This window comes from Polypterus senegalus, chromosome 13 (assembly GCF_016835505.1).
Source record: "Polypterus senegalus isolate Bchr_013 chromosome 13, ASM1683550v1, whole genome shotgun sequence".
In the NCBI taxonomy this organism is placed as follows: Eukaryota; Metazoa; Chordata; class Cladistia; order Polypteriformes; family Polypteridae; genus Polypterus; species Polypterus senegalus.
Window position 1 is genome coordinate 153,006,363 of NC_053166.1, and position 26,480 is coordinate 153,032,842.

At 41.7% G+C, this 26,480-nt stretch overlaps 1 protein-coding gene across 1 annotated transcript; it reads left to right on the forward strand.

The window, feature by feature from the left end:
* The first annotated feature begins 1,464 nt into the window (after positions 1–1,464).
* On the forward strand, positions 1,465–21,204 carry tbl3 (transducin beta like 3). Its single transcript, XM_039775159.1, has 23 exons — positions 1,465–1,615; positions 4,310–4,361; positions 4,487–4,582; positions 4,873–4,920; positions 5,474–5,615; positions 5,706–5,790; positions 5,934–6,104; positions 6,220–6,295; positions 6,380–6,476; positions 9,206–9,402; positions 9,606–9,747; positions 9,844–9,902; positions 9,994–10,100; positions 10,185–10,317; positions 10,499–10,729; positions 10,905–10,975; positions 11,064–11,220; positions 11,426–11,484; positions 12,141–12,244; positions 15,422–15,493; positions 18,456–18,614; positions 18,693–18,783; positions 20,219–21,204. The coding sequence occupies exons 1-23, from the start codon at positions 1,578–1,580 to the stop codon at positions 20,718–20,720; spliced, it is 2,889 nt and encodes a 962-aa protein (XP_039631093.1). The 5' UTR covers positions 1,465–1,577; the 3' UTR covers positions 20,721–21,204.
* Positions 21,205–26,480: the final 5,276 nt, after the last annotated feature.

Below are 26,480 nucleotides of genomic sequence, written 5' to 3' on the forward strand. Positions count from 1 at the left end.
ATTATATAGTGCCTTTCATATCTATCTATCTATCTATTATATAGTGCCTTTCACATCTATCTATCTATCTATATATCTATTATATAGTGCCTTTCATATCTATCTATCTATCTATCTATCATGTAGTGACATTCAAATCTGATTATTCATATAAATTTCTTCCTATAGGTATAGTACACATGAAATACACAGCTCATTTTCTATTAATCTTGCACCTTTCATATCTGTCTACTTTACAGATTCTTTCTTATCTATTTATATATGCATTATATACCATCTTTCCTAGTTATCTAAGTTGTTATATAAAAGACAGATATAGAAAACTAGATAAATAGATATGAAAGGAACTTTATAATATATGAAACCATAGGAAATGCTCTATATGATAAATAGATATGAAATGCAGCTAGATAGATATCCACCTGTTATATAGTGCCTTTTAAATCTGTCTATGTAGTATTGCACAGTACTTTTCTTCACTATGTTTTCTTCCGTCAATCCAGTTATCTTTCTATAATATAGAGACATTCATATCTGATTATGTACTACAGCTCTTTTATTGCTCTTTTCCGTTATATAAGTACATATGAATTATAAAGCATATTTTTTGTTAATCATGTACCTTCCAAACGTATCTGTCTACTTATAGCTTTTCATATCCGTTGATATATGCATTTCATAAAGTTTTTCCTATATATATATAAATAAAGCACTATATAATAAATAGATATAGCCACGAGCCCCAGAGGTTACCCACATATTTACATAATATATTCAATATATATTAAAATCTGTGACTTATTGTATAATGTATCTATAAATACACATAAAGTATATACAGTAATAAAAGTCTAAAGTATAAACGAGAAAAGCGAGTCCGTTGCAATGTAGTTTTTTATTCAGTTTGTAAACAAGAAATCAGGTACAAATTAAACAGCCCCGCAGATAAACTCCGCGATTTACATATTTTAAGAGTTATTAATTACACAAAACATCGAACACATTATTCTAGCAGGTATCGGCGGTTTATAATTAGTGCACATCATGGTATCCTTGCTGTGGAATTTTAAGAAAATACGATTTTTCTTGTTAAGTTTACAAGTCATTAATTGTACAGCCCACCTTTTCGTAGCACAGTGGACTCAATAGGGACCAGGCAGGGCTCGGCTCACTCACACAGACACGTTCTAAATTAACGCAACCTATAAATCCTTGGCAAGAAACCGCAGTGCCCGGAGAAAACCTACCGGGATGTTTCAAAATCCCGTGCCTCTGAAGCCAGGATGTAGCACGGCTAACTACTCTGATGTGTGTTAAATACGTTTGTGTTTATTCATTCTAAAGTAACCCTAGACGTGGAGTAGTGCATCTATGAACAGACTATGGAAAACTACTCAAGAAATACGAACAGCTCTGAAGTTCAGCCCTTGGATCGTGTCTGTCAGTCAAACGCACGAACACGCCCCTAGTTACGTAATCGGAAAGCGCCGAGTCGTAGAATATCTGCGCCTGCACCTCTCCTGTAGACGCATGGCGTGAAATCCTTAAATTCTTAATATTATCACTGATCGGCAAAAATGAAGGCTGAAAGAAGCACGCTGAATTTCAAAAGCAAGTGAGTGATAGTTATCCGTTTTGTTTAAGCGGGATTGCTGCAGTCGTGGGACTTGAGCGCGGCAGAGAATGTTTCTCCCGGTAACCCATGTGCCCGTTGATTTCTTTCAGTAGAGTTTGGGGTGGCTGCTGCCTTGTCTCGGTGTAACAGTGAAGCTGATATTTTCCCATTCGTCTTCGTTCATTGTGTCCTTTTGTCTTCTCCCTTTCTCGGTTGCGGTATCTGTTTACTTCGTGGAGGCGCCTGTCCAGTGCACTGCACATTCAAAGAAGTCCATTCGTGTTCATTCGCAAGGAGACATTTTACAGTCGTTTTTAGGCTTTAAAGTGACGGTTTCTTGCACGTTGATAATGTTAGACTAGTCATAGTGGATTTGTGGCGCATCCGCTGCATAAACGGCACCTCAGAAATGTAACCACTTATTGGAATTAACGGTGCCGACGACTTGTGTCTTAGTCGGGCACAGTTCACAGAATTTTTTACACATGGCAACACCTTATTCTTACTGCAACATGAACATGCGTGTATCCATACATTCTCACAATCGGCATAATCCACGTTCAGGGTTGTAGGGTCCGGGGCCCCCTCTTGACAACACTGGGCACCAGGCAGGCGTCAGTCCACCCGTGACACAGACGTGCACTTTTGTACCCACCTACCCAAATTCACATTCTTACTGAGGCCCATTTAGTTTTGCAAACTAATTAATAGATAGATAGATACGAGAGGAATTGTGTAATATATAATAGGTGGAGCATTTGTTGTCATTGTGTTTTGTATTGACGTTTTCATTGTGGGAGGGCAGTCATTTGAGATACATACCATCTTACAAATCAAAGCTGGACAACAGAGAGATACATACCATCTTACAAAAGAGGACAACATAATCAAATAGACATCAGTCTGGGGAACTGTTTTTGGGAAGAAGTGCTACAGGACAAGGGTGCACAAGTGAAGAGCCCAGAACAAAATACAAGTGATGGACTGCTCCTAGATTACAAAAACCTAACACAGGCAGGATCAGTTAGATATTCACTTAAAACACTTTGAGGGAGTCAGCAGGTCTGAAGGACTTGGACAGCTTGTTCTGCCTGCCAGGAGCTTCACATGAAGAGTCTGGATGCCATGCAGGAGTGATGTCATCAGACGCTGCTCACTAGCAGACTTGTGTGGGTGAGAAGGAAGGAGCACAGGGCCTCACAAGTGTCTCCATGTACATAATTGCTGACCTGCTGCCTACTACAGTTGCAACATTGTCGGTGCAGGAGAGCTGGTCATTGATCACCACTCAAAGGATCATTAGTGATGATGAGTCGAGCTGAGCAGAGATGGGGTACTCAGTAAACAGACTACAATAGCAAGGCCCACCTTGGCCAGGTTAAGCTGGAGGTTGCAATATCAGTGAAGACGGGCAGAGTTTCTAGCAGACCCCTTTGGAGGGTACGACAGGAACAGCTGTGAATCATTGGCTTAGTACTGATGTGAGAAACCACGGGACTGGATGGTGGGGCCTAGTGAGGAGGTGAACAGAGATAAGACATAAGGACCCAGCAAACCCTGAAGTTTTTGCAGGGGTTTTCATGAATAACATCCTTGCAACAATGAATTTTCATTCCTGTTCATTCAGCTCTTGCTTCATAATGAAGCCGAATTGTTGAAGGGGAGTGACTGTCCAGTGAAAACAGAAACCCGATGATATCAGACCCAGTGGCAGAATGAACATAATCTGGCTGCCCCTGTGGCTGAGTAAGGAAAGCCCATGTGGGCAGTGGGAGAGCGTGCTGGTGCCTTATCATGCTTAGTGGGAAAATTTATCAAGAAACTCTACTGGGGCTCCTTCATACCAACAGCAATATGTCTGCATAGTGCTTCACTGGGCCTGGGACAGCCAAGTCAGACATTTTCTTATATAATGTATATATTTATTTATTTAAAGAGATTCTGTAAAAAGCCAGATTTGCTCTTGGGGACATTTAATCTATCTGTATATAATGTTGTGATCCTGCCGACTATACTTAAATTAATATCCTATCTATCTATCTATCGATCTATCTATCTAGTACTGCTATTCTCCTCTATCTATCGATCTATCTATCTATCTATCTATCTATCTATCTATCTATCTATCTATCTATCTATCTATCTATCTAGTACTGCTATTCCTATCTATCTATCTATCTATCTATCTGGTTTTCACCTTTGAGAGCCATTGACGTACTCCAGTTTTCCTTGTGTATCCAAACAGGTGTCTGCTTGGAGCCTGTGAATTGTCTCTGTATGAATGCATGTGGGATACTTGTGTGAATGAATAAGTCTGTGTGTGTGTGTCTAGTAGAGAGTGTTAGCCCTGTGAGTGGACCAGGCTCAATGCTTGGAAATGCTCGGTGAGAAAGTCATTCCACTGAAACTGCCTCTTCAAAGCTACAAAAACACAAAATCCAATCACAGCACAAGGACTAATTTGATACAAAGCTTGTATTAAAGAATCACTCCATGCACAATGCACATCTTCTTGTATAAGTCTTCTTTTGTTATCTTCCCTGTCTGTTGTCGCTAGTCTGTGGGATAGATACAGGTAAGAGTTTTATTGTCGTCGAGAGTTTCTTTTCTTGAGATGTTAAGGCTTACGATCATTATGAAACCTCTTCTATTGAATAATAAGTGCTAATGACATCTCATGCCTTTCTCTTGCAGCTATGCTGTTGCCAGCAAAATTGAGCCTTTCTACATGGGAGGAAAAGTTCAGGTAAATATAAAGAGCAACATGAGGTGCACAGGCTGCATTTAAATGAGCTCCTCATGTTATGAATTCCATCTTTACTTTTGACAGCTTCAAAATGTGGCACATAAGAACTGTTTGTGTCTTGTTAGGTTAACAAGGATGAAAATTATATTTTCTGCACCTGTGGAACAAAAATCAACATTATGGACCTGAAGACTGGAAAGATATTTCAAAATATTGAACAGGTATGACACCAAGAGGGGCTTGTTAATATGGTCTGATGTGTGTGTGTGTGTGTGTGTGTTGTTAGCTTGCAGCTCAGTGTTTGTGAACGGCGTAGTTGCAGATTCCGTTCCTTCTGCTAATTCGTGGTGTGAGTCTGAGCGAGTTGTGCCGTGTCAGCAGTTGTTGTATCGTAGACACAGTTGTACTTGCATTAGATAAAGGCATGAATAAGTGCAAAGCAAGTGTCCTTGCGTTAATATGTTGTTAAATATTTATTTACTTGTTTTTTTATTTTTTTATTTGCCCCTAGGATGACCAAGAAGATATTACATCATTTGCTTTAAGTCCAGATGACGAGGTAATTTACTACAGGATAACAATGGAAAAAGGCCTACCAAATTCTTAAAAAAATCACTGTAGTTGTTCCTTTTAAAGTGAAATTCAGTCATCTTAATTTTAAGTAAACCTGACTGCTGCTGCTCTGTTGTTGACCGAATTAATCGGCAACACACTACACAGAGGGCCAAAAAACTGTGCCACTTAATTATTTTCAACTATAACTCTGTTATTTCTTGATCGATTTTTACACTTTTACATGCTATATATGCCAGCTTGGCCGTTACCTACTCATTTCACTTGATTTTGGGTCCTTGTATGCATCACGCAATAAAACCTGATTCTGCCTTCCTGAAACTCCATGTGCCATCTTTGAGCAGCGTGTTTCTGTCACAACAATGGTAGAAACCTTGCAAGGAAGCCATTGACAGTAACATCTCGGTCTTCATTTGTCTGCTGCATTGGTGCAATATTCGTTTTTCTCTTTTCGGTAAACTGGTGGACACACCTTTCTGACTATTCTTCAAGGCAGTCATGAAGTGATTGAGATGCCGTTTTTGTTTTCCTCAATGTAGGTTCTGGTAACTGGGAGTCGAGCTCTTCTCTTAAAGCAGTGGGACTGGAGGGAAAATAAATGCATTCGGACATGGAAGGCGATACACACGTCACCAGTAGCAAGCATGGCTTTTGACCCAACCTCTACACTGCTGGCAACAGGTTTGAGAAGATTTTAGATTTGATAGCCTTCTGAGTGGCTGTCTTAACTTCATTCTAACTGGTTTTCCTGTTTTTCTTTTGTATGTTTAGGCGGCTGTGACAGCACCATAAAGGTTTGGGATGTCATGAAGCAGTACTGCACACACAACCTGAAGGGTTCCTCGGGTGTTGTCCAGTAAGGACTATTTTTTTGGTGGTTGGAGAAGGATGCTGTGATCTTGTTGTTTAAGTGTTGTCTGGGATGGGAGTATAGTGTTGTGTCCTTCATCTTGGCCACCCCTCTGTATGTTATCTTAAAACTGTCTGTCTCTTCCCCAGTCTGGTGCACTTCCATCCTGACATCTCGAGGCTTCAACTCTTTACTTCTTCTATGGACTGCAAAATCCGTGTGTGGAACCTGAAGAAAAGTCGTTGTGAGTTTATTCTGGAAAGCCATTACAGCGCGGTGACGTCTCTTGCATTCTCACTGGATGGCAACACATTGCTCAGGTATGGTTTACTGTTGCACTGCTACTGCCTTTCTTTGGTTGGTTATTGTGCACAGTTAGGAGATATTTGGCTGAGATGACTGATGTCTGTAATGATGGTCTGATTTTATATGCAGCTCTGGCAGGGACAGCATCTGCATTATCTGGGATCTGAAGACATGGCAGCCTACGCGGACAATTCCTGTGTTTGAAGTAGGTTTCTCCCTTTCCAGGGGAGGTGGATGGTATTCTGTAGAACCTGAATCATAAGGTTGTCTTTGTGGTTTTTTTTTGTAGAGTGTGGAGACCGCCATACTTCTGCCAGAGCATGGAGATTTTTCCAAGATAGGGACCACCAATAATGGTCTTCACTTAGTTACTGCTGGCAGGAAAGGTAAACCTCATTTCAACTGTACAGTATACTTTTAAGGTCGTATTATTAGCCCTCTGACCAGAATAGAACAAAACCATTCATTTATGTAAGAAAAATGACTGAAGTATTTATGAGAATTGCTTCCAAAAGAACAAATACACAATTTCCAAGACGTTAGATGAAAATATTTTACTGATGCACCTAGCTGAAACAAGGAAAACCCAATAATAGCATGGCCAAAATAAATAGCCCTCTGACAATTTAATAGTCAATAGTGTACCCCTTCTGACTATCAACTGATATCAACATCTTACTGTAGTTTCTCACAAGGTTTGCACAAGTCTCCTGAGGGATCTTAAGACCATTCCTCCTTGACAAATTGCTCCAGCTCATACAAATTAGATAGTTTTTAAGTGTGGACCATAACCTTGAGCTCTTGCCAAAAATTCTCAATAGGATCGAGATTTGGGCTTTGAGATGGCCACTCCAAGACCTTGATTTTGGTGTTCCTCAAAAAGTCCTGGACCAACTGTGATTTGTGCTTTGAGTCAATATCTTGCTGGAAGACCCAGCGATGACCCAAAGCAAGACTAGCAGCGTATTTCTTCAAATTATCTTTCAAAATGTCAATGTAATTTTCTTTCAGCATTACACCATGTACCTGAACAAGGTTTTCTGTGCCTAAAACAGCCCCATAGCATTATGTTCACGCCACCATGTTTAACTGTGAGAATTGTGTTTTTAGGGTTGTCTTCCTGTCTCTGTCTTCCTTCGCCAAGCAAAAGCTGTGTCCATGTGCCCAAACAACTCCACTTCTGTCTCATCAGAACAAAGGACATACAGTGGAACCTCGGGTCACGAACGTCTCTGAACATGTACAAATCGGGTTACGACCAAAAAGTTTGTCTAACTTTTGCATCTGTTCACAACCACACACTCGGGTGACGAACAAACCAGTTTCTCTTCTGGTTCGTATGCGCCGATGATTTCCGCACGTGTTCAGTCTCCCCCTGTACTGTACATTGTTCTCGGTGCATCACGCAGAGGGACTCTCTCAAAACTGTAACCTCCTCTCAACCCAGCTTCCTCCTGTGGTATAGCGGGTCCCCAGCTCCCGTCAAAAAAGGCCAGTTTTAATAAATAGTCACCGCACTCGCTGCTTAGCGAGGGGGTGTGGTGGTGTGTGGCCGAAGCGGTTCCTGAGGAGTTCGTAATGTGGCCGTTTCTCACCTAAGTGCACAGGTGAGAAGCGGTCCACATCCGTAATTGCCACGACTACCACGTCCTCTTCATAAATAGAAGCGCGAGTCGGCTAAAGGGAAAAAGAGAACGTGAGGTTACAGGAGAAGGCAGGAAGCAGGAGGAGAGAGCGAGAGAGAGAGAGCGTGAGAGAGAGAGAGCGAGCGTGCAGCTGAGCAGGAAGCCTGAGTGTCAGTGTTATTCAATGTTTTCACATTTAGTTTACTATTACGCTGTGCATTCTATGGTATAATTAACTATTTTTGTGCTTAAAAATCTTTAAATAAAATATATTTACATACAGTTCGTACGGTCTGGAACGGATTCATTGTATTTACATACAGTCCTATGGGGGAAATTACTTCGGGTCACGACCAGATCGGAACGAATTACGGTCGTGACCAGAGGTTCCACTGTACTTTCAAAATTCATCCACATGTTTCAAATGGTCCTGGGCAAACTTCAGTCCAGCTTTGATTTGCCGCTGTGTTAGCAATGGAGCCTTTCTTAGCTGATTACCTTGAAGTCTTAAAAAAAAAAAAAAATTATTAATAATAATATTGTGAGGGCTCTTCATTGTGTGAAGGTTCAAGTCCAGAATAGGCCATTTTGGTGACAATTGCCTTTGCAATGATCTGGGGGTTCTTGTTAGCATTTCTGATTATTTTCCTCTCCAAAGTCTTTGAAATTGTGCGCTTGCAGCCACATCCAGGCCACTTCGTATTTCTCAATAGTGCAACATACGGCTGTTCTGGACACAGTCTTACACTTGGAAATTGCCATACAGCCACCCGTCTTAATATGAGCAGCCACTATCTTTTCCCTGATTTCCGTACTTTATTTTGTTGATTTTTGGCATTATGAAATTAATTTTCACAAATAACGTAAGCATGATGCCACTTAGGCTTGCCTTTAAGTACCACTAGCCCGCTCATTTCATTACATTTTGTGAACATGGTGACCGTTCCTCCGAAACCCCCTCTTAAACAGTGATACAATGGGGAAACAAGCACTGCTTTTCATCTTCTCTTTGCGGATCAGCTGCTAGCCTGCTGCTTGGGCTGCCGTGCCACGTGTTGTGCATCTCGCGCACGGCTTCGTACATTTGAAAGACCGCACTAAAGGCTGTCCTAGTGTCTCGCTGCCTTGTCTCTCTGCCCCCAGACATTATCTGCTTTATTCATCATGCTTTATTATGCTGTAGTCAAAGTTTCTGTTTCTTGAAAACCCTGAATGATCCTGTGCAACTTTGTGACCCAAGCGTAACAATTTATTAGGGTGTGGTGCTAATATGGGGTTCAGGTGTGGTTTGACACCAGAACATTTAACTTTATTACAAAGCTTCCTGATAAATTCATTTAGGGCTAATAATTTTGACCACACCAAGTTTTTCAATAAAGTTGTTCAAATAAAGAACGTTGCCCAGCCCTAGGTTTCATTGAAAATATGCATCTGTCCAGGAGCCAGACTGAACAATTTGGTAAACGCTATTCAATGTGTCCTTCCAACAGGTGTGCTGAGGGTTTGGGAGGCAACGACAGCTCGGTGTGTCTTCACCCAGTCGGGGTCCAGCAGTCCACAGGAGGACGCAGAGGAGCAGGCCCTCACCCACGGTCTGCTGTTGCCAAAGACAAATCGCCTGGCTACTGTAACAGCTGAACACAACTTGCTTTTTTATGACCTTCACACTTTGGCCTTGCAGCAGCAGGTGAGTAGGTGTAGTGGGTAGGAGACTATCTCTGAGTTGTAACTTCTATCCGTGAGTGTTCCGACATTGCAGGCTCAGTTTTCAGTGTTCATTTTAATTTCTTTACCCTTCCACCATTCAACCATTTAGCTTTTATGTCTTTCTGCCTGTGTGCATGCTCCCAGATTTTCCTCATATTTTAAAGCCGTTTTCCTTTTTTGCAGTTTGTGGGGTACAGTGATGAGGTTCTGGATGTGAAGTTCCTGGGTCCTTCGAGTTCTCACATAGTTGTGGCAACCAATAGCCCACAGCTGAAAGTGTTCGAATTGGAAACTTCTAACTGCCAGATTCTTCGTGGGCACACAGGTTTTTGCTTTTTCTAGTATGACATCCGCACTGGGGATGGGACATCTCGAGCAGCATGAGATAGATTGCTCATTGTTGTTCTTTGTGTATTTTTAGAAACTGTATTGGCAGTAGATGTGTTTGGATGGAGCTTCACATTCGCAAGCTGTGCTAAGGTAACCAAGTGAGCTGATCCCGTGAGTGTTCTCCTCAGTGCAGTCTGTAAACAAAACTGTTTTAACTTGTAATTGTCTTTTATACTCTCAGGACAAGACCATCTGCATTTGGCGCATGAATCCAAACACTGGCGAAGTTTACTGTGTGGCTAGAGGATGTGGTCATGTCAGTGCTGTTGGAAGTATCTCATGCTCCAGGTAACTTTCACCAGATCTTCACACAGATCCTACACATGTTGTCAAATGTGTATTAACGATACGCGTGTCCTTTTTGTTTTGCAGGATGAAGGAAAGCTTTGTGGTTAGTGGCAGTCAGGACTGCACAATCAAAGTTTGGAAACTCCCAGAGTCCCTTTGGAAGAGCTCCACCGTAGAGTCTTTACATGTGAGCGTTACTGCAAAAGTGCATGACAAGGTGAGGTTTACAGTTATCCTCTCTCGTTGTTTATGCATATGTGTATGAGTATGAGTATGGAGTGGCTTCACAATGACACCAGAAATAAATCATAAATTTCATTTTTGTAAATGAGTTCCACTCCCACTCAATTTTTTTTTTTTTTTGTCCCATTTCAATAACCACCCTACCCATCCTGCAGGATGTCAACAGTATTACAGTTTCTCCAAATGATAAATTAATTGCCACAGGCTCACAGGATCGGACAGCTAAACTCTGGTCCTCGACAGATCTTTCCCTTCTTGGAGTGTTCAGGGGCCACAAACGTGGCATTTGGTGTGTTCAGTTCTCCCCCATGGACCAGGTGTTGGCAACCTCCTCTGCCGATGGCAGCGTCAAGCTATGGGGGTTGCAGGATTTTAGCTGTTTGAAGGTGAGAATGACTTTAATAGCCGCCTGGGATGATGGGAGTGAATTAAATCCAAGGATTTAGCCAACTTTTTTTTTTTTGGAATTTCCCCTTGGGATTAATAAAGTATCTATCTCTCTGTCTCTCTATCTATCTGTTCTTAGGATGGGTTTCATTGAATTATGTTTCTTTCTCACAGACATTTGAAGGACATGATGCTTCGGTGTTGAAAATTATTTTCATCAGCAAAGGGACACAGCTGGCATCCAGGTAATTCTCCTAAGTGTTGGGAAGTTTACTGTGGCCGGTCACTGTCTGTTGAGATAATGTTGATGGTTTTTCTCGTTTGTCCTCTTAGTGGCTCAGATGGCCTCTTGAAGCTTTGGACTATTAAGCTGAATGAGTGTGTGAAGACAATAGATGCTCATGAGGATAAAGTATGGGCTCTTTCTGCCAACAAAAAGGATGATCTGATTGTGACTGGGTCAGCTGACTCCTGCATCACTTTGTGGAAGGTCAGTTATTGATGTAAAGTAGCAACTAACATGACAACAAGTGAAGGGTTTCAGTTTGAAAAGCTTAGTAAATTCTTATCAAACTGTTTGGCATTAGAGAGCAGGGGTATTGTGTTGCCTGGCAGACACTTACTGGTCAATAAATCTTAGAGTGAAGAGAATGATCTGGAATGAAAATTTGTATTTGTTCCCTTTTATGTGGTAGGATGTGACCGAAACAGAGCTGGCTGAGGAGCTTGCCATAAAGGAACAACAAATAATGAAGTAAGTGGGGAATATGTTGTAACGTGGCTGCGGACAAACTGTCCTAGTGTGGCTAAAAAGTTGGGCCACCAGCCAGGTCACCCCATTAAATCATAACTGAAATACAGCTGCATGGTGGCAAAACAAAACTGGTATGGTTAGCCTCATTTCTGCTGTGGTTTGTGTGCCTTGGGATTTGGATACTCTGTCCTCCTCTTTTGTCAGACAAGGTGTGATGCCTGGCACTCTGGTGGCCTGGTTTTTACAGCATAGGGGGCGGAGTCTTTCTGGAGACGTGAGACAGAAGTACATGTCTTTCCACGGTGACCCTAGGATTCTGCCTGGTAAAGTGACAATGCCGCTGGTGTCTGTGCCCCCCCTCGTCCCAAGGTGGAACTGCTATGTCACTCGAGCCAGGGTGGTGGTTCTCAGATGCACATGCGTAGCTCCATGTAGCTTTAAACTTTTAAACAAGGTCATTAAAAACTTGCCAAAATACAAATTTCATCTAAAGCCACATCATTGAGTGATGCTGCCTATTCTTTCGATTATTATCAAAATATGTGCGAGCTATACAAACCTCAGCAGCTGTTTATTTTGCAAATTGTGTTTTGTTTGGGACACAATTCAAAAAAATACTCGGGAAAGCAATTGTAATTATGATGCATTTCTTTCAGGCAGCAGGAGCTATCCAACCTCTTGCATGACAAAAAGTATTTGAAGGCACTGGGCTTGGCCATCTCTCTGGATCAGCCACATACAGTACTTCTGGTTATCAAAGGTGGGGATTCTTTCCTGATTTTCTGCTTTGGAATTAAAATATATAAATAATATATTAAAAAAATATATATATTTACACACATATATATATATATATATATATATATATATATATATATATATATATACACTGTGTGCACAATTATTAGGCAAGTTGTATTTTTGAGGATTAATTTTAATATGGAACAAACACAGTGCTATCAGTCAATCCAAAATGTTAATAAACCTGAATGTTTCACAACGGAAATGTGAGTGTGAACATCATCAGGGGAATACATATGTGTGCACAATTATTAGGCAACTATTAGTGTGCAGATTTATTATGCAACTAAAGGAAAAATGAAAATTTTCCCATCTCACTTGTTTATTTTCATCTGTTATAGTGAGAATAATAAACAAACACCTCAAAATTTACAAATAAACATCTCTGACATTTCAAAAAAAAATCAATCAATCAATGACCAATATAGCCACCCTTCTTTCCAATAACAGTCATAAGCCTTTCCATTCATGGAGTCTGTCAGTTTCTTGATCTGTTGACGATCAGCTTTTGTGGAGCAGTGACTACAGCCTCCCAGACACTCTTCAGAAGGTGTATTGTTTTCTCCCCGTAAATCTAGCGTTTAAGAAGTGCCCACAAGTTCTCGATAGGGTTTAGGTCAGATGAGGAAGGGGGGCCATGTCATTATTCCTTCATCTTTAAGGCCTTTACTGGCTGGCCACGCAGTGAGAACTTCGATGCAAGTGATGGAGCATTGGCCTGCATAAAAATCATGGTCTTTTCCTGTATCACTGTTTGAAGAAAGTGTCTTGAAAAACTGGCAGTAGGTTTGGGAGTTGATTTTGAGTTCATCTTCAATGCAAAAAGGTCCAACTAGCTCATCTTTAAAAATACCAGCTCATACCAGTACCCCACCTCCACGTTGGAGTGGAGCTCTGTGCCATTACTGATCCACAGGTCCATCCATCTGGTCCATCAAGAGTCACTCTCATCTCATCGGTCCATAAAACCTTTGAAAAAATCTGTCTTCAGATATTTCTTGGCCCAGTTTTGGCGTTTCAACTTATGTTTCTTGTTCAGTGGTGGTTGGGTTTCAGCCCTCCTTACCTTGGCCATGTCTTTGAGCACTGAACACCTTGTACTTCTGGGCACTCCAGGTAGGTTGCAGCTCTGGAATATGAAAGTACTGGAGGATAATGGGTTCCTGGTAGCTTCACGTTTGATTCTTCTCAAATCTTTGGCAGCTAATTTGCGTCTTTTGTTCTCAACACGTTTCTTGCGACCCTGTTGACTATTTGCAACAAAATGTTTGATGGTTCTGTGATCACACACCAATATCTTAGCAATTCCAAAAGTGCTGCATCCCTCTGAAAGACTTTTTACAATTTTTGACTTTTCAAAAATTGGCCCATTTTGCCTGAGGAAAACTAGCTGCTTAATAATTCTGCACACCTTGATATAGGGTGTTGATCTCCTTAGGCCACACCCTCCCTCATTACACAAATACACATCACCTGGCGTGCTTAAATCCAATAAGCATTCAAGTTAATACAGCTTGGAGTTGGAATATACGCATAAAAATGATGATATGGTCAAAATACTCACTTGCCTAATAATTGTGCACACAGTATATATATATATATATATATATATATATATATATATATATATATATATATATATATCTATCTGTGTGTGTGTGTATGTACACATACATGTATGTGTGTGTGTGGATGTGTATATAATATATATATGTATATGTATATATATATATATATATATATATATATATATATATATATATATATATATATATATATATATATATATATATGTGTGTGTGTGTGTGTGTGTGTGTGTGTGTATATATATATATATATATATATATATATATATATATATATATATATACAAGTGCTGGTCATAAAATTAGAATATCATGACAAAGTTGATTTATTTCAGTAATTCCATTCAAAAAGTGAAACTTGTATATTAGATTCATTCATTACACACAGACTGATGTATTTCAAATGTTTATTTCTTTTAATTTTGATGATTATAACTGACAATATATTATATTTATAATTTTATATATATATATATATATAAATATACTGTATATAAATAGTATCTCACAAAAGTGAGTACACTCCTCACATTTTTGTAAACATTTTATTAGATAGATACTTTATAATAAAAATTCATGTAAAAGCAGACAATAACTTTGAGTAATGTTAGCATTTACTTCCCCGGGTGCAATTGAAGAGTCGCATAGTGTGGGGGAGGAACGATCTCCTCAGTTTGTCGCTGAAGCTGCTCCTCTGTCTGGAGATGATCCTGTTCAGTAGATGCAGTGGATTCTCCATGATTGACAGGAGTTTGCTCAGCGCCCGTCGCTCTGCCACAGATGTTAAACTGTCCAACTTTACTCCTACAATAGAGCCCACCTTCCTCACCAGTTTTTCCAGGCGTGAGGTGTCCTTCATCTTTATGCTGCCTTCCCAGCACACCACTGCGTAGAAGAGGGCGCTCACCACAACCGTCTGCAGCATCTTATTGCAGATGTTGAAGGACGCCAACCTTCTAAGAAAGTATAGTCGGCTCTGACCTTTCTTACACAGAGCATCAGTATTGGCAGTCCAGTCCAATTTGTCATCCAGCTGCACTCCCAGGTATTTATAGGTCTGCACCCTCTGCACGCAGTCTCCTCCAGCCCACAATAGCAGTGTCATCAGGGAACTTTTGCACGTGGCAGGACTCCAAGTTGTATTGGAAGTCCGATGTATGTTGGCTGAACAGGACCGGAGAAAGTACAGTCCCCTGTGTTGCTGACCACAATGTCAGACCTGCAGTTCCCAAGATGCACATATTCTGTCTTTTCATGAGACAACACTGAAGAGATGACACTATGACGTAATGTAAAGTAGTCCGTGTACAGCTTGTAAAACAGTGTAAATTTGCTGTCCCCTCCAAATAACTCCACACACAGCCATAAAGGTGTAAACCGCTGGTAAAAAAAGTGAGTACACCCCTAAGTGTTGTCAAAGTGTCATATATTCAATGTTGTCTCATGTAAAGACATAATAAAATATTTACAACAATGTGAAGGGTGTACTTACTTTTGTGAGATACTGTATAAGGCTTTCAGGCATTTAATTGTATTTTATTTTTATTTAGGTATTCTTGCAAATACTGATGGGGATGAACAATTGAAGAAAACACTGTTGAAGCTACGAGTGGACCAGAAAGGTGTGTGGCGGGACAACTGGGTGGTCGTAAAATATGCCAGTCTTAAAAATCAGTTCATCTTGGTGTATAGGATCTCCAGTTAGCTTTTGACTTGCAGGTAGGGACACAAATTAATTCCAGACAGGCTGCAGCTGATGGCCAAGGGAAGGTTTCCTTTTACTCTCAGTCTGTGTAAACGTTTGCGTTATTGTGATGCAGTTTGAGTCTTCACATACAATGGATTGAGAAAGTCTGCAGACCCCTTCGCTTTTTTCACATTTTGTTGTGCTGCAGCCTTCTGCTGAAATCATTTACATTTTTCCCCGTCATCAAGCGATACTCAATACCCCAGAATGGCAAAGTGAAAACAGGATTTTAGGAATTTTTTTGTTAATTTATAAAACTATAAAGTTGAAATATCACATTGACACGAGTATTCGGACCCTTTACCTCAGTACTTTGTTGAAACACCTTTGACAGCTATTCCTGCCCAGAGTCTCCTTGATTGTGATATGAGTAAGCTTTGCACACCTGGATTTGGGGGTTTTTCTGCCATTTTTCTCTGCAGATCCTTTCAATCCCTGTCAGGTTGGATGGAGAACATCAGTGGACAGCTATTTTAGGTCGTCTCAGAGATGTTAGATTGGGTTCAAGTCTGAGCTCTCTGGCAGGGCAACTCAAGGACATTCCCATTGCTGACCTTAAAGGCTGTGTGTCACATTGCATGACTTTTTTCCAAGCGATTTTTCAGTCACAGCCTTAATTTTCATAATCTTAAAGAGCTGGAGGTCGTTGGAGGTGTGCTACTGTGAAGCTGGTTACCTAATGTGACATGCCCAACGACTGAGAAAGACTAGTCTGTGACTCGCTATGATTATAATTAAACTGGTTTGATTTTGTCTTTAGTTGAAGGGGCAGACTGTGTGTGCGTGAGAGCTGACAACCAATGAGTGCTCATCTGGAAGTGCAATGCATAGAAATCAGCAAAGAGAAATAAGGAACACCATGGGTGTTTTGAACATCGCAAACAGGCTCGTCTTTATATCCTAAAACAGAATTGGGGGGGGGTACAAAAGGGCAGAGTCTGTGGCTGAAGTCACTGCAGCTATTGACCCTTCATACTGTGCCGGCTCCCTCAAGCAGCATGGGTGCTTTGGACCTCGATAACGGAAGAGAAGCTCGTCTGTCTGTCTTTTTGTTTTACTTCTCACAATAGAATGGAAAAAAAGGACTTAATAGCTGCAGTGAGTTCAGCAGCGATCTCAACTGTTCGGGTAGCGCCTGCTCATTCAGGCAGGGTGAGCACAACTGCATTGGAAGATCAGTGCTTGGTCGGTAAAGTAGACGTGGGCAACAATTGACGTGATCTGGCGATGAGATCAGTGACTGCAGTCGGCAAATCTGACACACTCAACGGCTAGAAGTTGCACAAAACCTCCGTACTTTGCTCCATTTAGCTTTCCTTCAACCAGCTCCTGCCGCTGAAAGACAACCTCACGGTATTGTTCTGCAGCCACCATGATTCACTATTGGAATGGTGTTTCTCACAGTCTGAGAGTCCTTAAGGTGCCTTTTTGCAAACTCCAAGTGGGCTTCCATGTATCGATTGCTAAGGAGAGGTTTTTATCTGTCCAGTCTGTCTTAAAGCCCTGATTGGTGGATTGTTGCAGTGTTGGTTGCCGCTCAAGTTTTTCTTTTCTCCATATTGGTTCTCTGGTGCTCAACCAGAGTGACCATCAGGTTCTTGGTCACCTCTCTTACCAAGGCCCTTCTACACAGATTGCTACGTTTGGCCGGGTAGCCAGCTCTAGGAAGGGTTGTAGTTTTTCCAGATGTCTTCCATTTAAGAATTCTGAAGGCAAATGAGCTCCGGGAATCTTTGATGCTGCAGACATTTTTCGTAACCTTCTTCAGCTCTGTGCCTCAACACAATCCTGTCTCTTAACTATTGTGGCAGTTCTTTTGACTTCATGACTTGATTTTTCCTCAGCTGTGGGAGCTTCTGTCGACTTTTGTGTGCCTTTCCTACAGAGCTGTGGAGTCAGAGTTGGAAGCAGTTATTGGGGTTGGAGTTGGTAACGATGGTACTGACTCTGATTGAAAGTAAATTTTAATATAATGTGTTAAAATTTTCAATTTCACATATACAGTACTTTTTTTCTTGTAGCCTTTTGAAAAAAATGTATAAATTAATTTTACAGGTTTTGTCTTACATTTGTAACTTCTTGAAGAAAAAAAAGGGCACAGTAGCATCACTACAGCCTTTAAGCCCAAACTTTAACAAGTTCTGGTGCCTAAAGATATACAGATGGTTCACAGAGGCAGTGATGAAATGCTTTGTGTTGTGTATGTTCTGTCCTTCCAATCAACATAGTAAGTATACGAGTCTAATTACAAATGAAGGAGTCGGAGACGGAGGTTCTGCATACAACTGCACAGCCAGGCTTTCCAAATTGTGTCCAGTGAGTGGACTCCAGACGAGGTGTTGGAACATTTCAGTGGTGATTAATAGAATAGGATGCTCCTGAGCGAGACTTCAAGACTCCTAGAAAAGGATCTGAATACTTGTGTTTTATGGGATATTTCAGATTTCATTTTTAATAAATTTGTAAAAATTTCTAAAGTACAGTTTTCTCTTTTTTCATTCTGGGGTATTGAATGTTGTTTAATGTGTTTAAAAAAATTAAATTGCTTTAGCAGAAGGTTGCAACATAACAAAATGTGAAAAAAATGAATCCACTGTACATGAATGTTTTTTCTTTTTAATTTTTCTCGTGCAGAGTGTAGAATTTCCTGTCTCGCCTTTAATCATTTGTTTTAAAAATGCATACAGTTGCATAGATATAAAGCCCGGTTAATCCAGTTCAGCTGTACTGGGTTCCATGTCCGACATACTAGCTCATCTTCACTGTTGCAAGCTGTTTTCGACTTGAATTTGGATCCCCATGTTCAGTCTAAGACTACTCTTCTCTCTTTACTGCAGAGGCAATCCTGCGATTCTGCACTGTTTGGAACACTAATGCCCGGCATTGCCACGAGGCACAGGCTGTCCTTGAAGTCCTGCTGCGCAGTGAAAACCCGGAACAGCTGCTCCAGTATAATGGCATCCGAGCAGCGGTTGAGGGGTTAATCCCGTATACAGGTTTGTTCTCTGCTCTGATGCCCTTTTATTGTCGACTTCTTGCAGGCAATGCACATAGTTTACTTTTTATGCCCACAGAACGGCACTTCCAGAGACTCAGCCGCTTACTTCAGGCATCCATGTTTGTGGACTACATGTGGCAGAGCATGAAGCTACCAGAATGCAGCAGGTATGTGGGAGTATAGAGTTCTGGCAAAATCATGATGTAGAGAGCACAATATCATCTAAAAAACTCTCCCTTCCAAACCATTAAATGTTACTGTTGTCACATCTATAGACGGATCTTCCAGTATTGTGCTGAATTCACAAATCTAATTGGACGTTCCCCCTCACACAGGGTTTTTCAGTGACACACACAATTATGTTGACAAGCCTAAATAGGAAAAAAAGACATCACTCAAAAACTATGATGGGATTTGATAGAAAAATTCTGACAATATTTCTGAAATCCACATGAAAAGTACAGTGGTACCTCGGTATACGTCCTTAATCCATTCTAGATCCTTTGACTTATACCCAACAGGACATATACCAAATGAATTTTTCTGATAAGAAATAAAGGGAAAAGGATTAATCCGTGTCCATTAAAAAAAAATTATATTGTTATCGGCATTGATGGGGTTGTATAAAATAATTTAAACACTGCTTAGTACTAAAAATGCATAAATACTAAAGCAATTAGATGAAATAAATTAAAATGTAACCTCACTTTTTAATAACGTCTTTGTTTTTCACAATCGTAGATATCGTCGTTCTCGGCATACGGTATGCAGCAGCCATGTCCCGGATATGCATGCCACCTTCATACTTTTTAACAATCAATTCAAATTTACGTGAAAAAACACAAAATCGCGTGAAAATTCACAGAGAGTTATAGCGCGGGTTGTTCACTGAATGCTAGCAACTGGCATTCTGACGCTTGTGGGCAGTCGTGTTTTTGTCACGAGAGAGGTAACCAAGGGTAGCATGCAGGTTGTTCACTGAATTCTAACAATTGGCGTACTGACGCTCGTAGGCAGTCGTGGCTTTGTCTCGAGAGAGGTAACCAAGGGTAGTTTGCGGGTTGTTCACTGAATTCTTGCAACTGGCATACTGACGCTTGTGGGCAGTCGTGGCTTTCTCGAGAGAGAGAGGTAAACAAGGGTAGTATGCGGTGTTCTAGTACGCAAGTCGTATTCCAAACAAAGGTCGTATACCAAGCAAAATGTTTTGCGTCCAAACAGGATGTATACCAACTTGGACTTATTCCAAAGCTGACGTATACCGAGGTACCACTGTACATTTAAAACACCCCCATGTTGTTCTGTATCAAAATTTATGTTGACCAGGACAGCCATAAAGTATAAAATGATGGTTCCATAATAAAATTTATATTATTACAAGGGTTATTAGAAAATAGCAGGCTTTGAAATCTAGAAGGTATTGCAAAATGTAGTCTAAATCTTGAACAGGTGGTCTAGAAACCTGATTAACCCCCAAGTTGTTTGGGCATGGGCTTTAGGTGTCTGATAGTACTGAAGATTAAGAAATGTCCTGCAGTTTCATACACCTGTAGCAAAGGCCCCCCAAACCTTCTTCACTGACCTTTTTCTGTTAACTATCAGGGACCTACACGAAGAGGAGATCATGGACTGTTCGGCACCCAGTACCTTCACAGAACGGGCTGTTAATGACACTGCTGTAACTCCCGTGAAAAAAATTGACAAGCAAAACGTAGAACTGACAGAAGAGACTAGTGAAATGGAAGAAGAGGAGGAGGAAGAAGAAAATGAAATGGAAGAGGAGGAGAAGATGGACAGTGATGAGGAAGTCAGCACCATTAAGAAGGCCTCCAAGACACCTGAACGACGTGCTGTGGATGAGTGCGGTGAGCACATTGACCCACCTTCAGACAACGAGGTGCAAGAGGTGGTTTCTGAGGAAGAAATGGTGCAAAATCTTAGAAGAGAAACGAGATCTATGAAAGGAAAGCAAGCCTGTGCTGGTCAAAGCACTGAGCTGCCTGCCACTCCGCATTCTAAACCAGGCGATGACTGGCCTGCAACGCCGCTGCCTGCTCAAAACTCTGGCACACCACAGCTCAGATCTTTGCGCCACAGAAGGTGATAGAGACAGTTTTGTCACATTGAGACTGTATTTTTTTTTCTTCTTTTAAATCATGTCTATTTTTAATAATGTTACCTGGGATGGGGAGGTGGTGGTGGAGTGAAATCTACATCCACATCAAGAGACTGGGTGTGCTGTAGAAGGGGAGCACTGTCCTCCTTGAACGTCTTGAAGGTCGCATGTTGTCCAGATTTCCTGCTCTCCCCACCCCTTCAGTTTGATTTCCCACCTGAACAGATCCATTAAACAGGAGACCTCCTGCTGTATCGACAACTGCCATACCACTCTTCCTAGATTGGTCTCTTGTCACTTTTTGTGCTCTCTTTAATCGGAAGAGTAAAAGCCATGCCAGAGCCTTCCTCAGATATTGAGTGTTACTAACGCCGTAAGCGTTTACCACACCACGAGGGGGTAGAAGTGGGCACCAGGTGGCTTAGGTGAGTTGGTGGGACCTTTCAGAAAATATGTTGAAATCAATGTTACAGATCTAGTTTAAAAATAAAAAAATAAGTACAATTCTTAAAGCGGAATGTTCATAGGACCTTCCTGCTAGTAATAGTAACAGATTTTGGAGCAGTTGCTCCTTCTGATGTACTGTATATTTATTTTTAGCTGACAAGTCATAGTTTTGTTGATAAACTTGGCTGCCCGGTACGCTCATCTGCAACATGTCTTCCTTTTGTATGGCCTGATCTTTGAATGTACACCAAATCCAAGAGCAGGTAGTTCAGCGTTGAACCGTGTAATACGAGGGTAAGTCGATGTTTGTCCACACTTGTGTCATGATTTTGTTTTGATTGGCTTTATATTTTTCCCCGGTGGTCACAGTGCTAAACCTTGATCCGTCCATTTCTGTTGTTTTCTTCCAGGACTAAACATGGCCTCTCCACTCTCAGTTTGCACCAAAGAAGAGCAGCAGGCCGTGATCCACTTTTTATGGGCTGAAGGTGTATCAGGGAGCCCACATCCTCGGTGGTTCATCAGAATCATGGTACGGAGGTGCTCAGTATGGTTGTCTGTGGCAAACATGGACAGGCATTCTCCTCACACTTGCCTGACCATTTTTGAACTTCTGTATTCGTATTTCAAAGCTCCAGTGTGGTAAAAAAAAAACCACTTTGTCCATATTGTGCAGGAGGCCTTCTGTGGGTTTTGGGCCTGGTGCACCTTCATCATCGTGTAAGAAAAAAAGTGGATCACTGATCTGGTGATCCATCAGACTTCTTCCTGCTCTTTTTTGGTTTCAAGCAGAGAGTAGAGCGGCCATGCTTACTCCTAGCAAACAACAAGACCAATCAAGGTCGAAACTTTACCGCTGCGACCACATACAGACCCTGTCTCCTCATGGTTACGGGGATGATTGTGCATTCAGACAAAATTATCAATTATCACGGAAAACGTTGTCGGCGGTGGTGGGTTCTGGAGGCTCCTGGTGGGACCCTGTATTGTGGGGCCTATCCGCATCGTCCCATAATAATATAATAATAATAATTATGCATTTTATTTATAGGGCACTTCACATTAGCAGTAAATCTCAAAGTGCTACATAAAAAAAAAAAAAGTTTAAACAAAGGCAAAGCAAGATAAAAACCGAGCTAAAACAACAATAATTATAGCATTCTTGTTAATAATCTTACCTAAATAGAAAAGTCTTTAACTGTTTGTTTTTTAAAACAGTCCACAATCTGCTAGATAGATACTTTATTAATCCCAAGGAGAAATTCACCTACTCCAGCAGCAGCATACTGATAAATAACAATATTAAATTAAAAAGTGATAACAATGCAGGTATAACAGACAATAACTTTGTATAATGTTAACGTTTACCCCCCCGGGTGGAATTGAAGAGTCGCATAGTGTGGGGTCTCCTCAGTCTATCAGTGGAGCAGGACGGTGACAGCAGTCTGTCGCTGAAGCTGCTCCTCTGTCTGGAGATGATCCTGTTCAGTGGATGCAGTGGACTCTCCATGATTGACAGGAGCCTGCTCAGCGCCCGTCGCTCTGCCACGGATGTCAAACTGCCCAGCTCCGTGCCTACAATAGAGCCTGCCTTCCTCACCAGTTTGTCCAGGCGTGAGGCGTCCGTCGTCTTTATGCTGTGCTGTGTTCTCAGGCTCTCTGGTAGGCCATTCCAGAGCTGTGGAGCAGCAGGTCGGTCACCCATTGTACAAAGTTTGGTCACGGGGGGCGAAGGTGGTAGGTATTTGCAAAACGGAGGTTTCTGATTGTAGTTTAAGGAGTTGCTTCAGATATTGTGGAGCAATTCCATGGATGCACCGGTGAGTAAACAAACCGTTTGTATTCGATACGGAGGTGGATAGGGAGCCAGTGAAGTGCCTGAAGGATTGGTGAAACGTGTTCATATTTCCGCACCCTCATCAGGATTCTTGCAGCACTGTTTTGAATTTGTTGGAGCTTTTGAAGGCTCTTGCTGGGGATCCCGATGACGAGTGCATAACAAAACAATGAAACAAAGGCGTGAACCAGCTTTTCAGCATCGCCGAGGGAAAGGTAGGGACGGAGTTTGGCTGTGTTTCGGAGATGAAGGAAAGCAATTGCACAATGGTGATGGACATGTGCCTCGAATGACAGATGGGAGTCTAACTTGACACCCAGATTTGTAATAGAAGGAGAGAGGATAATGGTGCGGTCAGAAAAGGAAATACAATTTACAGAGGAGCGAAGTTAATAATAATAATAAATTTTATTTGTAATGCACTTTATATTTTAGCAATCTCAAAGTGCTACAGAGTCAAAAATTAGAGTCTATAAAAAAATACTTTAACAAAATGTCTTTCTAAAGAGATGAGTTTTTAGGTTTCGTTTAAAAACATCCGTCGACTGTGGAGCTCTTAGGTAATCAGGGAGGGCATTCCAAAGCTTCAGCGCCACAGATGACAAAGCCCTGTCACCCATGCTGCTGAGCTTAGTTCTGGGGACTTGGAGGGTGTTGATGTGTACAGAGCGGAGGGCACGTGAGGAAGTATAAGGAGTGAGAAGTTCCTGTTGGTAAAGAGGGGCTTGTCCATAAAGGCACTGATGGGTGAGAAGGGAGACCTTGTACTCTATTCTAAACTGGACAGGGAGCCAGTGAAGAGTTTTCAGGATGGGGGTGATGTGATCCTGCTTTCGCACCCTCATCAGGATCCTGGCAGCGCTGTTCTGAATATACTGAAGTCTCCGGATACTGAGGAGCGCATTACAGTAATCCAGCCTGGAAGAGACAAAGGCATGGACGAGCTTCTCTGCATCTACCAGGGTGAGTGTTGGGCGTAGTATAGCGATGTTCTTGAGCTGGTAAAAAGATGACTTCCAGAGGTGTTTGATGTGGGTGTCCAAGGTGAGTTGTGAGTCCATTATAAGTTGATGGGGGGGTGCCAGTTAAAAGAGCTTCAGTTTTAGTGCTGGTCAGCTTAAGGAAGTTCTTGGACATCCAGGCCTCAATCTCATCCAAGCAGGAGGAAGGAGTTGATGGAGGTGTAAGAGAAGTCGAATCCAGTCTCGCAGAGCTAATGATCACATGTACCGTTCTCAACTTACTCTCGCGTTATAAGAAGGCCCAATGCTGTCCGTTATGTTCAGGGCTGCCAAGGACGTCTCTGGCTGCCATTGTTTCAGGAAATAGACCGGCGTATTTCACCCTGAGCCGATATCACATTAAAATAATAACCAGCCTTGAGTGATTTGTGTTTGTAGTCTGGCACGTTGCATTATGTTGGAATTTTGAAGATCACATCATCAGCGTTCATGCACACAGCTTGAAAACAAAGGCTTTTGCAAATCATTTGCTTTTTTTTTTTCCTTGCTTTACTCAAAAGAACAGACTGAGTCTTGATAAGAGACAATTAATCCTGAATAAGGCTTTGTCATCTGATGACAGTTTTAAATTTCATCCAGACGCAGACGTCACTTGACTTTGACTGCTGTCCCTGAGTATTTGTTCATTTTTTTTGTTTGTTTTTTCAGTAAGAAGACGTAACAGACAGGGCTTTGAGAAATAACAATGAAAATGTTTTACATGGCATGTATAAAAAGTGTTCATCCTTGGAAACTTTTCACATTTTATTATTGAACAATATTGAGGCATAGTGGATATAATTTGGCTTGTTGACACTGACATTACGGTGTCTCTTTCTGCTAATCAAACAGATCTCTGCAAAGCGGTCTAAAGGAATTAAAAAATATGAAACGCTAATTAATGGATGGCACGAACATTCAGCCCATTCAAGTCGGTTCTTAGTAGATGCGATGCTCGTTTGGCCGCCGTGATATCCTCGAGTCAGTGTCTGCACGGGTCTCTCTCTCTCGGTCAGCTTTTGCACATCTCCACGCTGCCATTTTTCTTTGCGAAACCGCTCAAGGCCAGTCGGGTTGCGTGTGGATTGCGAGTGAACAGCCTTTGACAAATTCTTAACTGGACTGAGCTCTGGAGTGAAATTCACAAAACTTGCATACATAGAACCAGTGGCCTGAAATGTGTGTACGCAACTTTACGTTCCAAAGTCGTGATTTAGAAAAGAAAACGTGACAGGGTGACTTGCATGCACTTACGGTAACTCTGACCCGCCTGTATGTATTATTTTGGAGGATGCAGGACACGATGACACCCTCGATCGCTTAGGGAAATGCAGCTAAGCGAGTTAAATGATGACTTGTGTGTTTTAATGATTCACATTACTGAGCCATATACTGTTGTTATAGTCAGCGTTGAAGTGACAAATGTTAAATCTTAAATGTGGTGGCTATGATGTACAAGCTCTATTGTAGTTGCCTTTAAGAGGGTCCATGCTGCGTATTTGCACTAATGAACATTTTTTATTTTTTGCACATTTAGATCGGCTACCTGTTGTCACTTCTCAGGATTAGAAGCCAATGCCATCCCCTGTTGTTAATAATCGTGTTAATTAAAGCCACAGGCCAGATTCACTCCTTGTGTCCAGAAGCTCTAAATCTCATTCCCTACAGCCTCGTCATAACCTAATGAGCTGACACATCAGGCCTTGTTTGACGCTGCTTAATGGCTGTGCATATGTTCGAGTTCAAGGATGATGATGACTCGCATATGAGACGATTTTAGACTTTCAAGAGCCTTTCCCTTAGAATTATGTGTGGAGTTGGGCCTGGCATTAGAAAGACTGTGCCCAAAGTCAGGCACTACAATACAAAACTGTGCCCAAAGTCGGGCACTACAATACAATACAATTCATTTTTGTATCACACAAGAAGTGCTGCAATGGGCTTTATTTAACAGGCCCTGCCTCTTGGCAGACCCCCAGCCTTGACTCTCTAAGAAGACAAGGAAAAAACTCCCCAAAAAAACCCATCCATCCATTTTCTAACCCGCTGAATCCGAACACAGGGTCACAGGGGTGTGCTGGAGCCAATCCCAGCCAACACAGGGCACAAGGCAGGAACCAATCCTGGGCAGGGTGCCAACCCACCGCAGGACACACACAAACACACCCACACACCAAGCACACACTAGGGCCAATTTAGAATCGCCAATCCACCTAACCTGCATGTCTTTGGATTGTGGGAGGAAACCGGCGCCGGAGGAAACCCACGCAGACACGGGGAGAACATGCAAACTCCACGCAGGGAGGACCCGGGAAGTGAACCCGGGTCTCCTAACTGCGAGGCAGCAGCGCTACCACTGCGCCACCGTGCCGCCCAAAAAAAACCCTTGTAGGGAAATAATAGAGGAAACCTTGGGAAAGGCAGTTGAAAGAGAGACCCCTTTCCAGGTAGGGTTGGGCGTGC

Coding starts and splice junctions, on each gene's coding strand:
- tbl3 (XM_039775159.1), top strand. CDS start 1,578: ATGAAGGCTGAAAGAAGCACGCTGAATTTCAAAAGCAA. Junction 4,362..4,486: donor ACATGGGAGGAAAAGTTCAG/GTAAATATAAAG, acceptor GTGTCTTGTTAG/GTTAACAAGGATGAAAATTA. Junction 10,101..10,184: donor GGAAGTATCTCATGCTCCAG/GTAACTTTCACC, acceptor TTTGTTTTGCAG/GATGAAGGAAAGCTTTGTGG.